Source organism: Bos grunniens, chromosome 2 (assembly GCF_055505025.1).
Source record: "Bos grunniens cultivar Pamir isolate PY7600 chromosome 2, Bosgru_T2T1.0, whole genome shotgun sequence".
In the NCBI taxonomy this organism is placed as follows: Eukaryota; Metazoa; Chordata; class Mammalia; order Artiodactyla; family Bovidae; genus Bos; species Bos grunniens.
The window spans coordinates 80,334,540-80,347,977 of NC_141166.1; the positions used below are offsets into that span (position 1 = coordinate 80,334,540).

At 31.2% G+C, this 13,438-nt stretch overlaps 1 protein-coding gene across 1 annotated transcript in view; it reads right to left on the bottom strand.

Annotated features, from left to right (window-relative positions):
• LRP1B (LDL receptor related protein 1B) overlaps positions 1 to 13,438 on the bottom strand; it is a 2,178,569-nt gene that overhangs the window by 291,343 nt on the left and 1,873,788 nt on the right. Inside the window, exons 53-55 of the mRNA XM_086368415.1 lie at positions 11,450 to 11,572; positions 7,791 to 7,931; positions 6,480 to 6,667 (exon numbers count right to left, since the gene is read on the bottom strand). Of these exons, the coding sequence (XP_086224541.1) occupies positions 6,480 to 6,667; positions 7,791 to 7,931; positions 11,450 to 11,572 (452 nt within the window). The remainder of the gene's footprint in view (positions 1 to 6,479; positions 6,668 to 7,790; positions 7,932 to 11,449; positions 11,573 to 13,438) is intronic.

Here is a 13,438-nt window from a genome sequence, read left to right on the forward strand (position 1 = left end):
GATTCAAGCAAGAAAATCATTGAAGAATAGACAATGCCAAGTTTTTCTATCCTGCAGCAATTAAACATTAATCAGAATTACATATATGGTGTACAGCTTATGTTTAAAAAGCATTCTCCCTAATATCTTCATTTGACCTTCTGAGGTTGACAAGATTACAAAAGTTAACTGGTGTTAATCAGCAAGCCATGGTGGCTAGAGAATGGCAAGGAAAAACTAAATCATCAAATTCCTCTGTTTCTTTTTCTTTTTTTGCATTATATTGAACTTTTAGAAAGCTGTTTTAACAACCATAAGGATTAAGCATTATATGGAGCTCTAAAGGTTACTAATACTGTCACATATGTTTAATTTCATTAGAGTCTTACAGAAATCTGTGATGTAGACACTATTATCAGTTAACCCATGAGAAACCTAGATGCACAAGGATGAAATTGTGTAGATAAAGCCAGTTGGAGAGCTTGCTCTTGCTGTAATTTTTAACAAATATTAAGGCTTATTTACTAACTATTGGCAGGGTCTGATTCCTTTATCAAACATGTTGTTGCCTGGAGAAATAATAAAATTAACAGTCTCTCCACTAAAATTAAATCAATGTGCATCATCAGATATTTTTTCTTGGTATCTCTATCATGTTCTATACAACCCTCTTATGTGATATTTACTAACTGGCATATCAGTTCTCAGTACAATGTCATGCTATGTACGTCTTTGCATTCCTGAAAATAATGAGGGGTTATGATTGGTCTTTCAGTTGTATATTCAGCACCTGCCAGGTAGCATATGGGAATTATAATTACACAAAATGAACTTATAATTGGTCATACGATTATGATCATATTAACCTTAAGACTATCCTATATAGCCTTTGAATAAAGGAACCTGTGAGTACCGAATAGGAACATGAAGTCGGAACTCTAAATTGTTAAGAAAAGCTAGTATTCATTACAAACATTTGAACCTATGTATCTATTTGCAAAATATTAGAGAGAGACATGTGTGCTTATTATTAAATAATCATCAAACAAATAATTGAAGGGTAGAATTTCGAAGTACAAAAAATGGTGTTCATTGTGTGGAGAAGGACCATTAGCTTCACCTGAAAGTGCTCAAAAGATAAATGAATAATGTTTCCAAGTCCTTTTACATAAAAATGAATCTCTTTACTTCCTTGGCACTTTTATCTTCAATATTTATACCAATATTTATCTAATAATTCTAAACCATTACAGAGGATTTATTTTGTAATCTCCAGAATCCATTAGCAAGCCAGCAAATCAAAGCAAAAGCCACAACATAATTTCCCAAATTCTCCTCATCAGATCATAGCTTTTGACAGTATTACTTTCCTTGAGAAGACTCATCCTACCACCAGATAAGGAAGTCAGGGGAATTGGTGCTTATGCTATGTCCAAAATACAAAAGAGACTGTGTGTGTGAGAGAGAGATGCTAAATGTCACTGAAATATAATTACAAATAGTTAAAATGGTAAATTCTAAGTTGTATATTTTACACAATGTCTTATGGACTCTGTGGGAGAGGGAGAGGGTGGGAAGATTTGGGAGAATGGCATTGAAGCATGTATAATATCATGTATGAAACGAGTCGCCAGTCCAGGTTCGAAGCATGATACTGGATGCTTGGGGCTGGTGCACTGGGACGACCCAGAGGGAGGGTATGGGGAGGGAGGAGGGAGGAGGGTTCAGTATGGGGAACACAGGTATACCTGTGGCGGATTCATTTCGATATTTGGCAGAACTAACACAATATTGTAAAGTTTAAAAATAAAATAAAATTAAAAAACAACAACAACAACAAAATTTTCAAAAGGCAATTGACAGGCTGCAAAAAGATATCACTGAAACAATTGAAAATTAGATCATGTGATCATATGGAAGCCAGAAGACACATAGGCAGACAGGATAGAGCTGAATTCAAGGGGCACTTAAGGAAAAGTGAAAGGACGTGTTATAGAATGCATTACATTCCTCTCAAAAGAGTATTATATAAAGAAACAAATAAGTGTCCCGATTCTAACAGGGTTTGGGGAAACTACTTTGAATGGCTAATGTCAGGTTATAGAACTACCACACTAACTAGCTGGTTTGATAAAAACATATTTATGGAAAATTAATTTCTTGAAGGTAAAATTTGTAAAAGTTATCAAGTGTAATGGGTGGGCATTTCTATAAACAAATTAAACTATATTTAACAGCAAGTTTTTTTAAGTGTGAAAGAGATTTTTTTTAATTATTTATTTTAATTGGAGGCTAATTACTTTACAACATTGTTGTGGTTTTTGCCATACACTGACATGAATCAGCCATGGGTGTACATGTGTTCCCCATCCTGAACCCCTCTCCCAACTCCCTCCCCATCCCATCCTTCAGGGTCATCCCAGTGCACCAGCCCTGAGAACCCTGTCTCATGCATCGGAAACTGGACTGGTGATCTGTTTCACATATGATAATATACATGTTTCAGTGCTTTTCTCTAAAGGTCCATTAACCTTGTTTTACCAAAATCATTTTTACCCCCAAATAATTAAAAGGCATTTAAGAGAAATCCTACTAACATAACTTTCATAAATTGAATGAAAAATTAATAATAATCATTTTTGTCCACAAAGATAAAAGATGAAAGATTCATCTATATTTAGTTAAAAAAGAATGGTTTCAAAATGTTTCACTTTCATTTAAAAATATAGTCTTTATGAAAGTGAGACATATATTCAATGTCAAGTTAATATTCCTCATAATTAAGAACTATTTCTGATTGTTTTATTTATATTAATTTTTTAGAGAAACATATTACTAGAAACAAATATAGCTGTCCAAAGCTTTCCTATAACATTCAGAAAAATTTCTTTGCAGATTTTTAAGTGATATTTGAAAATATTGATTATCTTGTATACATTAAAATTCATTTATCTCCCTAAAGTACATTCATTTTCTCATGGTAAGTTACCCTTCCATCAAAATAAGATTCTTGCTTTTTTAGTTAAGTGTTATTATTCCCTTTTGAATAGTTGGATCGATTGTTATTTGTTTTACAGCAAATGTGCAAGTTATTCACAGTCCAGAAGGTATAAATTTTGCTTTTATAAGCAATTTTCATTTTATTGGATAATTTGCAGTAGGATTTGTCTTGTTTTGCTGATACTGTAAAGAGAAATAGTTTACTGTAGAGTTTTCCCCATTCTCTGAAAAAAGAGAAATCCATCAGCTAACATTTTTTCTCCAAAATAGAGAATTATTTTGTAATTAAGATTTTTGTTCAATCTCCTATAAATTAATATTCAGAAATATAACATATAACAGATACATATTAAATTTCATATATAACATAAAAGTGTGATTATTCTTAGTTGCTCAGTTGTGTCTGACTCTTTGTGACTCATGGACTTTAGCCCACCATACCTTTTTGCTCATGGGATTCTTTAGGCAAGAATACTGGAGTGGGTAGCCATTCCCTTTTCCAGGATATACCATAAATATTATATATATATATGCATGTATATACATATATATAACACAATATATAAAATATTTTCTTTGAATATTTAAGTTTCTTATTCATTATTCTCAGTTATTTTCGTTTTTTATTAATCTATTTATTTTAAATTGAAAGATAATTATGATATTGTGTTGGTTTCTGCCATACATCAACATGGATGAATCATAACCATATATATGGCCCTCCCTCTTGAACCTCCCTCCTACCTCTCATTTTTTAACTGGTTTTGCTTCCCTCAGTAGATGTTTTATTTTATCCATTACATTAGTTTTGACATGTGTTTATATTAGAGAGCATATACATAGCAATTTTATCAGGTATCATATACACTGACTTTTAAAATAATTAGTATGTCTATTTTAACTCAGATTCTCACTTCGTTCTATGACTCCAGAGAAGTCAAACAGAAAATACTGATATTTTAAAGGTATCCATAAACAATTATTTCAGTGTGAGGAATCTTATAAAGTAATTAAAATAGTGTAATTTAACATGATTTTCTGGGTAAGAACTATTTCTACCAAAAGTAGTTTTCCACATATGGAATCTTTAAGAAGTCAGCACTCTTTACATGTAGCCATTATCATTTTGATATTTGGCAAAACTAATACAATTATGTAAAGTTTAAAAATAAAATAAAATTAGAGAAAAAAATAAAAATAAAAAATACTAATCCTTACTTTTAATGTTATGTCAAAGGGTGACCATTTCATATTCTATATTTTTTAAATTTTATCACAATATTGTTATGATAGATTAAAAACAAATAAATCTACTTTGAAATTTAAGTTTAGGCATTTAAATAGATGAGTGAATGGATATACATAATATATGATAGAAATGGATTATTATTTATAACATGACAAAATTATAGCCATTGCCTCTTATAATTTTATAACACATTTCCTGATTTGGGGGGAAATATTTCTGCATTGAAACATAAATCACCAATAATATTTTTTCTGCTTCATCAGGTTTCAAAATATGTACTACCAAAATTAATTATCTGGTACCTACTCAGCTCATTAGGAGCTGTCCTGGCTCATCTGTCTTGCTTCCTTCTACCTACAGTATAGTGTGATGAGTCTGTGCATTTGTGTTTTAAGTCTTACATGCATGGGTGGTTAGTTGCTTCAGTTGTGTAAGTCTTACAAGTTGAAATAATTCTTCTTAATACAGTATTGGGTCTAAAAACTTTAAAAATAAACATAACTTTCTTAGTATTTTACTTTTCATCTCTATTTTAACACAGGGGAAATGATTATTATACTTTTTAGGTTATATCCATATACAGTGACCAAAGTAGTTAATTAAGTTAGTCATAATAACAGAAATTCAGATATTATAAATGACAGAATGGTTGTTTGGCTGAATTTACCATTAGATAGAACTGACTGTCATAGAATGTCAAGGCTGGCAGTTAAAAGCCCAAGCATCTTTGTAATATACTTTTTTTTTTTCTCGCATCTTTTAAAGAAAGTCACTTAGGCCCAGATGAAACACTTAGACATAAGAAAGGTGACAACTCCTTCCAATATAAAGAGTTCTGATGTTCAAAACATCTTCCTTATATTGAACAGACTCTGTTTCCCAACTCCTAATTCCAACCTTTGAAACAACTCAGACAAGATATGCTCCCTATTCCAGTACTTCATATATTTATGTATTTATTAATGCCATTTTTATTTATTTGACTCTTTCAAAATTATTTTTCAAACTTTAAAATTTTTATTTTGTGTAAGAGTATAGCCAATTAACAATGTTGTGATACTTTCAGGTGAATGGCAAAGGGACTCACCCATACATATACATGTATCCCTTCTCCCTCAAACCTCTCCTCCCATCCAGGCTGGCAGGTGACATTGAGCAGAGTTCTAGGTGCTATATAATAGGTTCTTGTTGGATATCTGTTTTGAATACAGCAGGGTAGAATTTCATATATTTAAATACAGCTGAATAGCCATTTTGCTCTTGGTGCAATTTCTTCCAAAGGTGTGTTTTCCAGACCCCTGATGCCACTGGATGCACAAATGTGGATACAGTAAAATTTGTCAAAATTCCTCTTAAAGTGTCATGTCCCTAGATGTGCACAGTACCCCAGGTATGTCCTGATCATCACAGAATTCAGTAGAACAAAATTCTACTGATATCTGTACTACTCCTAACTAGATTAGGTGGCCTCTGTGTTTCACTGAAGCCATGTTCTTTTGCTGATTCATACAGAGCTATTGTCCAGTTAAAATCACTAATTTCCAACTGAATTGCTTTTACTGAGGTTTTCCCATATTTACATAATTGATTTTAACCTAAAATACCACTTAAAGATTTAGTTTGTATGCATCCTCCATTTCAACATACTAAAATAGAGATGTTTTCTAAAGCTATTTCTGTCAGTCAACTTGTCAGTGAATCACCTTCTTCAGGAAAGTGGTACCAACAAAAAGCAATTAGGATATTAGACATGATTTATCTTTTAGTGTACCTGCACTCAGTCCTAATAATTCATGTACTCTGTTTTTTTCTTCCTGTTTATTTGAAAAAAATATTGCATTCTCCTGTGTTGTGATAAAATACAAATGATCAGCCCATTCTACTTCAAAGATGTATGAGAGGGAAAATGAGGGAAGAAATAGGAATTTCAGAGAGCAGTATGCATATTTACCCAGCTATTAACAGCAGTATCTTTCTCAAACACTGACCTTTCTTTACTTACATTTTTTTTCTTTATGATTACCATTTATTTAGAAAGCTGAACACTTTGAATTTTTTGTCTTCATGATTATATTCTATTTATATACCACACTATTATTATGGTTCACTTGTATAGAAACTCTCCATTTAAATACTTTTAACTAACAATAATCTAATGACTTGCAGTCTTACAGCTATATTGAATTAAATAATTTTTATTATCTCAAATTCTAACCTATCACATGATTTTCTATTTTTGATGAGTACCTACCTTATAACTGACAGGAAGGTCCTGACAATCTTGAGAACATCCACTGACCTTCTTACTCAAACACTCATTTATATGGCAATTCCTCTCATCTGAGCCATCACCACAGTCATCCTTATTGTCACAAAGAGCTCCACTGGGAATGCACCTGCCATTTTTGCACATAAAAAATGAACTGTTGCATGACTGTTCTGGAAAAAGAAAATAAAACAAATGGAACATAAAGGGCATGCCATTGTTTTATACTGCAATTGCTGAAAACATTCACAAATATGATAACTTGTTAGACAAAAATTATAGTAAATATAGGTATATATAAAGTGCTTTATATTCAGTGTAATATTGTATATACAAAGAAAATCAAGGGCAAACAGTTTCATGTTCAAAACACTGCAAATATAGCTTTATATTGAAAATTAGCAATCAAAATAAGCATCAATAGCAAAATTAATGGAGTATTTCTGTCTTAATTTATATTGTGAAGAATGAGTTCAAAAGTGTAATGATAGCTTGACATTTTCCTCAAGTCATAGGTCTCTGAGAAATTGCATGTCACTGAAAATTAAGAATCTGGAATAGGTAGATATTCCTAAATTCCTTTTTTTTTTTCCTGGAAATATAACATTGACATTTTAAAATCTGGGCATAAAAAGACACTTGTGGTGAATAATAGTTGTTTCAAATATAGCTATGGAAAGGAGTTCAGGTTTTGCAGCTATTCAAAACCTGATGATTTAAACATTACTCATTATAATACATGATACAAGAATGCCTATTAACATGTAAACTATGTGAGAAAAAAAGTAATTGGGTTTATTCTAAAATTTATAACTAGGTATTCAATCTTTGGAATGGTAAAGTGAAAAATAGACCAAGTTTGGCTACATATCTATTTTCTGTTCAAATGATATGCAATTTATTTCATTTTGCCTAAGTTTGAATAATACTGACTTTATCTCAGTAAATCTCAACCTTTTTGATTAAATGTTCTATTTAAAAGGTCCATACATGGAAAGTAACCAAATAGGTCCATACATGGAAATTATCTTCACATTAAATAATGTATTAAGAAAAATGACTTTTTTAAAGCAACAGGATGATGGATGCATATCTGTGGCACAGACTCACATTTCTAAAACTAACTCCAAAACAAGGTGGATTACCAGGATGCTTCTATTGCATGGTGTCAGTAGAAGTATCACATAATTAATTGCATTTTCTCTCAGTGAATACCTCATGAACCTAAAAATGAGTCACAGTATTGCCTTAAAAAATCAATTTTGGAATAAGCATAGTATTGTACACATTCTGTACCTGCGCTTTTACACTTTGGGTTTATAGGTGCCTCATCAGAATGGTCTGTACAGTCAAAATCTCCATCACACTGCCACTGAGTATTTAAGAGACATCGCCCATCAGCACAGCTAAACTCTTCTGCATTGCATTGTCGGTACCCTGCAGGCAAAGAAACATTTTATTTCACATAACAGATATTTATTAAAACTTCAATCATAATGTGCACTCAACCTAATTAACCATGTGTTACCCAGGCATCTTATGGGAGATATTTCCTTTTTCTTTATAGGGCAGTTGTAATAATTGCAAGAGATATTTGTGGTTGGAAAAATAGGATTAAAGACCAGAAAAAAAGCTGGAAACAAGGCACTCCTATTTTGTTTTGACCTAAGGAAAAAAAATATATATTGCTAACAAAATGTATATATATATATATATATATATATACACATAACAAAATACATATGCAACATGGATGTATATATATATATATATATATACACACACATATATACACACACATAACAAAATTTATAATGAGTATATAATCTCTGTTTACTTATTGTCTATACCCTAAAGATTTTCCTTAGAATGGAAAACAAAATCAAAGCTATTAAAAATTATTTTCAAGACTAAACTTGGTTAGGTAGAATACTAGAACATATGGATGAACTGACTCTGGATTATAATGATAATTTTCAGAAGCTATAATGTCATGTTTATGTTTGGGAAGAAGTACTGAAAGTGTAAAGAAATTGTTAAAATGAGAAAATTAAAAGCCAATTCATAGAGTAATAAGCAGAAAACTATTGTAATTATCCTACATATTGATTCTTAGAGGCATTAAAAGGCTTTACTCAAATCATAGTATCAATCCATCAGTTGTTAATGTTCATATCTATGTCTGTTTATAAGTAAAACTCATTTGATTTTAAATATTATGAAGCTTCAGATTTGATTTCTTCCTGAGTTTGTAAGCAATTAAAAAAAAAGTCATTTCTTTTGCAAACTTTCTGGTAAATGTGGGCAAACATTTTACTTCTGAAGTGAGAAAATAAGATTTTTATGGCTTAAAAATAAAATTTCAACAGAAAAAAAATGATTCAATAATAATTATTTACTTAAAACGTTTATTATACTGCATGGCAAAACTAGATAGTTCTAAAAAACCCTCTGATTCTCTAGTATTTCTTTCCTCCTCCTTCACTTGCTCCTCTTCTTCATGCAATACATATGTTCAAGTGTCTTACAGTCCAATAATAATAAAAATCTATTTATACAACTCTCAACAACAATGACCCTTCTTCCCTGCTCAATCCAGTCCCTACTCAATCTTACTTTCACTTACTTATCTCCAGTTCAACTTTCATTATTAATGTCTCATTTCTGCAACTTCTACACTCTGAAATTCCTCTTAGAGCTAATAGATTTCAAGTGATAGTTGGTAAATTTATGTGTCTCTGGCTCCTATCTGCTTCATCTTTCTGCAGTGCTTAAAGGTATTGTCTGTTCTACCTTGGAAATAGTTTTCTGACTTAATATTCATAATACACTCTCTCAGACTTCTAATTTTGCTTTTGCTATTTCCTTTCCCCCCTCTTTCTGTATGAAGTTTTCTCCTGTTATACCCTAAATTGTTAGAGAAGAAGCCCTTATTTCAACCTTCAGTCTAGGGTTTTCCCCTTTTCGTTTCTACAATGATGGGTATTCTCATTCTTTGTCGTATTTTTGAATATCATCCTTATGTTGATGGTCACTAGGTTAATATTATTTGTCCTGATCATAATCTAGAAGTAAAATTTCAAGTACTCACTGTATAGCTTCATGTGATTATCTGAGTAACACTGCATATTCAAAATGTCCAAAATTAATAATTTGATACATCCTTCTTCTCCTGCATCAGCAAAACTGCCTCCTAACTTCATTCAAAAACTCATTAATATCAATGCCATCCTCCTAGTCATCCAAGATAGAAATTGTACTTTACCCTCCATCTGTAACTGTAAATGAATTCTGACCCAATTCTCCATTTTCCATTCCATCATTTCTGCCTTAGTTCAAAATCACAGTGCTAATTATCATAACTCTTTATGGTTCCTCTCCCTCATAGCACTGTTTCATCCACTCTGCTGAAAAGGATGGTTCTAAAGTTCAAATTTAACTGTGACATTCCCCTGTTTTTAAAATGTGTGCTTGCCAAGTGAGGCAAAATAATTAAATACAAATTCTTTACCATTGTATTTGAGACTTTTTAGAATCTAAAACTTCTAACGCCAACTGACCTCACCAAAGACTAATTGCTATTCCACAACCATGTCAATTTATAGTTTTTGTAAACATATATAGGATTTACTGTGTTTGGAACTGTTTTATGTACTTTACAAATATTAATGATTTAATTCTCTTAACGGTCCTAAGAACTAAATAATGTTACTATATATATTTCTGCAGATAAAGAAATTGAAGTGCAGGGAGATAAAAGTCATTTTTCCAAGGTCACACAGTTAGTAACTGGCAGAATCAGGATTGGACCCAGGCCATTTGGCTCTAGGGTCCATATTTTTAACCACTATGTCATGTTCTGTAGCATCTAAATATGATTTCCACTGACTAACACTCCCTGTCTCTGTTCTTTACTGCCCCCAAAATTATTTTCTCATCTCTGACTTTGTGTATTGTGATTGTTATTATTCCCATATGACTATGAATGTTATTGTTCTATATTGTACTCTTGATTTTCCTGTTCATCTATAATTTTTTTTTCTAGTGAGATTTCTGTCTCATTCATTTCCATATGAACCAAGCATAATGTCTAGCTGAGAAATATATTCAATCAGATATAACTCTAGCATCAGATTTACATCTTGAGTTACGAGTTAGCTTTTAAAATATCACATTGAATCCATGACTTAATGGTGAATTGGTATAAAAACTGATATCCACTGATCTCAAGGAAGTTTATATCAAAAGCCAAGGTTATAGTTATTGGATAAGCAGGACATAGGAAGGAAACTAAATTATTGCCTTTCATAGGTATATGTGGATTTATTCCATGGATTTTCATTTTGTATTTATTCATGCATACATTTAAATATTTTACAAAAGTACTAGGTTTACATAACATTTCAATTTCACCTGGAAATTTTTAATATACTAATTTTATCACAGAAGTTATATATGTGTTCATATACACATTATAAACACATGATAATTAGATAAATATATGTGACAAGATAAATTTCAAAATAACAATATTAATTTTTAACAAATATAAACATATGCAAACAGATAAAAGAAAAATGTTAAATATGTATATTTTCTGGTAGCTATGTGAATTGTATTCTTTTTTTCTCACTAAAATATTTTATTTGGCTATAAGACTGAACTAGCCAGCCATATATTGTTTTTAAAGTACAAGATACTTCACAAAGTTCTGAAATTGAAAGATGTTTTTATAAACATTTTCCAGTATGGTTCTTGTAAGAACACTACAACCATAGGTAAAATTTTCAAATACATGTGTAATTTTGGTAGAGTTTAAAGAGGCTATATGCAGTAGGTCTATATTACCAAATTTGCATGTCCTTAGTGACATTAAGAAATGCATTTATTTGTTTTTGTTAAAGACTGGTATTCAGCCTGAGAATCTTGTCCATGAAGAGTTCATATATACTTACCACACTGCAATGACTCATCAGAACCATCTCCACAGTCATCATCGTGGTCACAAACAAATTGCTTGGGAATGCACACTTTATTATGGCACATGAAAGCATTTTCATCACATGTATTATTGGGAGCTAAGGAAGACATCAGAGAAAAATAATATAAATGAGCACTTACTTCATCTTTTCCTACATTAAGAGTTTGGGGAATGTATGTTGTCATACTCAGTACACTCAGTAATTCCTGGTCTTTTTAAAAAGGAATGTTAGCTAAACATTCAGTGTATCAGATAAATTAATAAAATATATTAGCATGCATATTTTGATATAAGTAGTATTCTAATGTATGAATATAAATATATATAATTCTAAATTTCAGTGTTAAAATGCTCAACAATTCTAGATTGACCTTGAAATTTCAGAACATTTAGCAATTTGTGAGTTTGCTGAAGGATGAATTTAAAGGTTCATATGTGATAAAGAAAAATCACTCAACTCTAACAATGTTGTTGGATATTTTTTTTTCCTCTCCTCATGGCTGCAGTAATGTTAGCAAGGTGATAAAAACCTTGCTTCTTTGTGAAAAATGGACATGAAAAGACCACCAAGTGCTAATGCTCATGATGGAAGTGAAAAGAAAATCAAAGAGGCTAAGGAAGTTACTTTTTAAGAGGAAAATAAAACTTTGGGGTGACTTCTAGAGTAGATGTTGAAATAGGTTAAGATCTATAGCGAGATGAGCCCAACCATAAGTACCACACCAAATAAGGAATATTGATCCATGAAATGGAACATTGATCCTTTTGGAATACTGATCCAAAAAAGTATTCTCTATCAAGGGCCCTAACCAGTGAGGAAAATGATTACTTAAAATGTGCAATAAAACTTGAGTGGAAGTCCAAAAGATACTGGCTTGTAGAGAGAAAATGAGCTTTAACAGTAGATGCATAGCATCATAGAGGTTTGATCATTTAACTATTTTTAGTTACCTTTCTTACACGTAAAGGGTAAACGCTAGGATCTGACTCAAGGTTTGCAGTATTTCAAATGTTAAGACTCTGATATATGATGGATGTTAACTAAGTTCATTGTGGTAACCATTTTGCAATAAGATATAAATACATTAAATCAATATTTTGCACACCTAAAATTAACACAATATGTAGGCCAATTATATTTTATGTTTTAAGTGAAAAAACAATCTTTTTAATTATGGTACACTGGAAAAAAAAAGACTTTGCAAAAAAGTGTTTAGCACCTTAAATTTTTATCCTAAGTAAAGCTATTAATATTTACCTTCTTGCTACATATGTTTCTTTATCTGCTTAATGAGGATAATAAAATTTATCTGATAAATTTCTTGTAAGAACTAGATAAGGTATATGAAGCAGATCAGCTCATTTTAGATATTCAATAGATGCTCTTACAATTCTCAATCTACACAATTATTTTTGGCAGATCTCCAAAGGCACTTTACTAAAATACTATGGAAATTCAATAATGTAAATAAAAACACCTACCAAAATAATTGAAGTATAATGGGCACTTGAAAAAATGTAGAGGCCTTCCAATCTGTCCCCTTCATGTCTTAACAGGCACTTTCCTCTACCTTCAACACTCCTCTTTCTTCTCTATGTCCTTCACAATTCAGATAATGTTATTGCTTTTCTTTGAAATCCTTCTACAAGACTTCTAGGCTTTTTTACACAATATTTATTTGTGATGATCTAGTATCTTTTGTATGTGTCATTCTGACACTTAAGGTATTATAATTATTCTTTCATATGCTTATCAACTCCTGATCCCAAATCTGGCCCAGACTACATGAAAAAAGGAAAACCTCTCTGCTTTCAAAACTCAGTAATGACTGAAAAGAGATATTAGCAGGTGAAATAAAAAGAATTATTTGAATTTAATCAAGTATAACATTTTCAACAAATGTATTTTCAAAAATGGTACAGAAGCCACATAAAAGCAGAGTTAAAAACTGCTCATTATAAT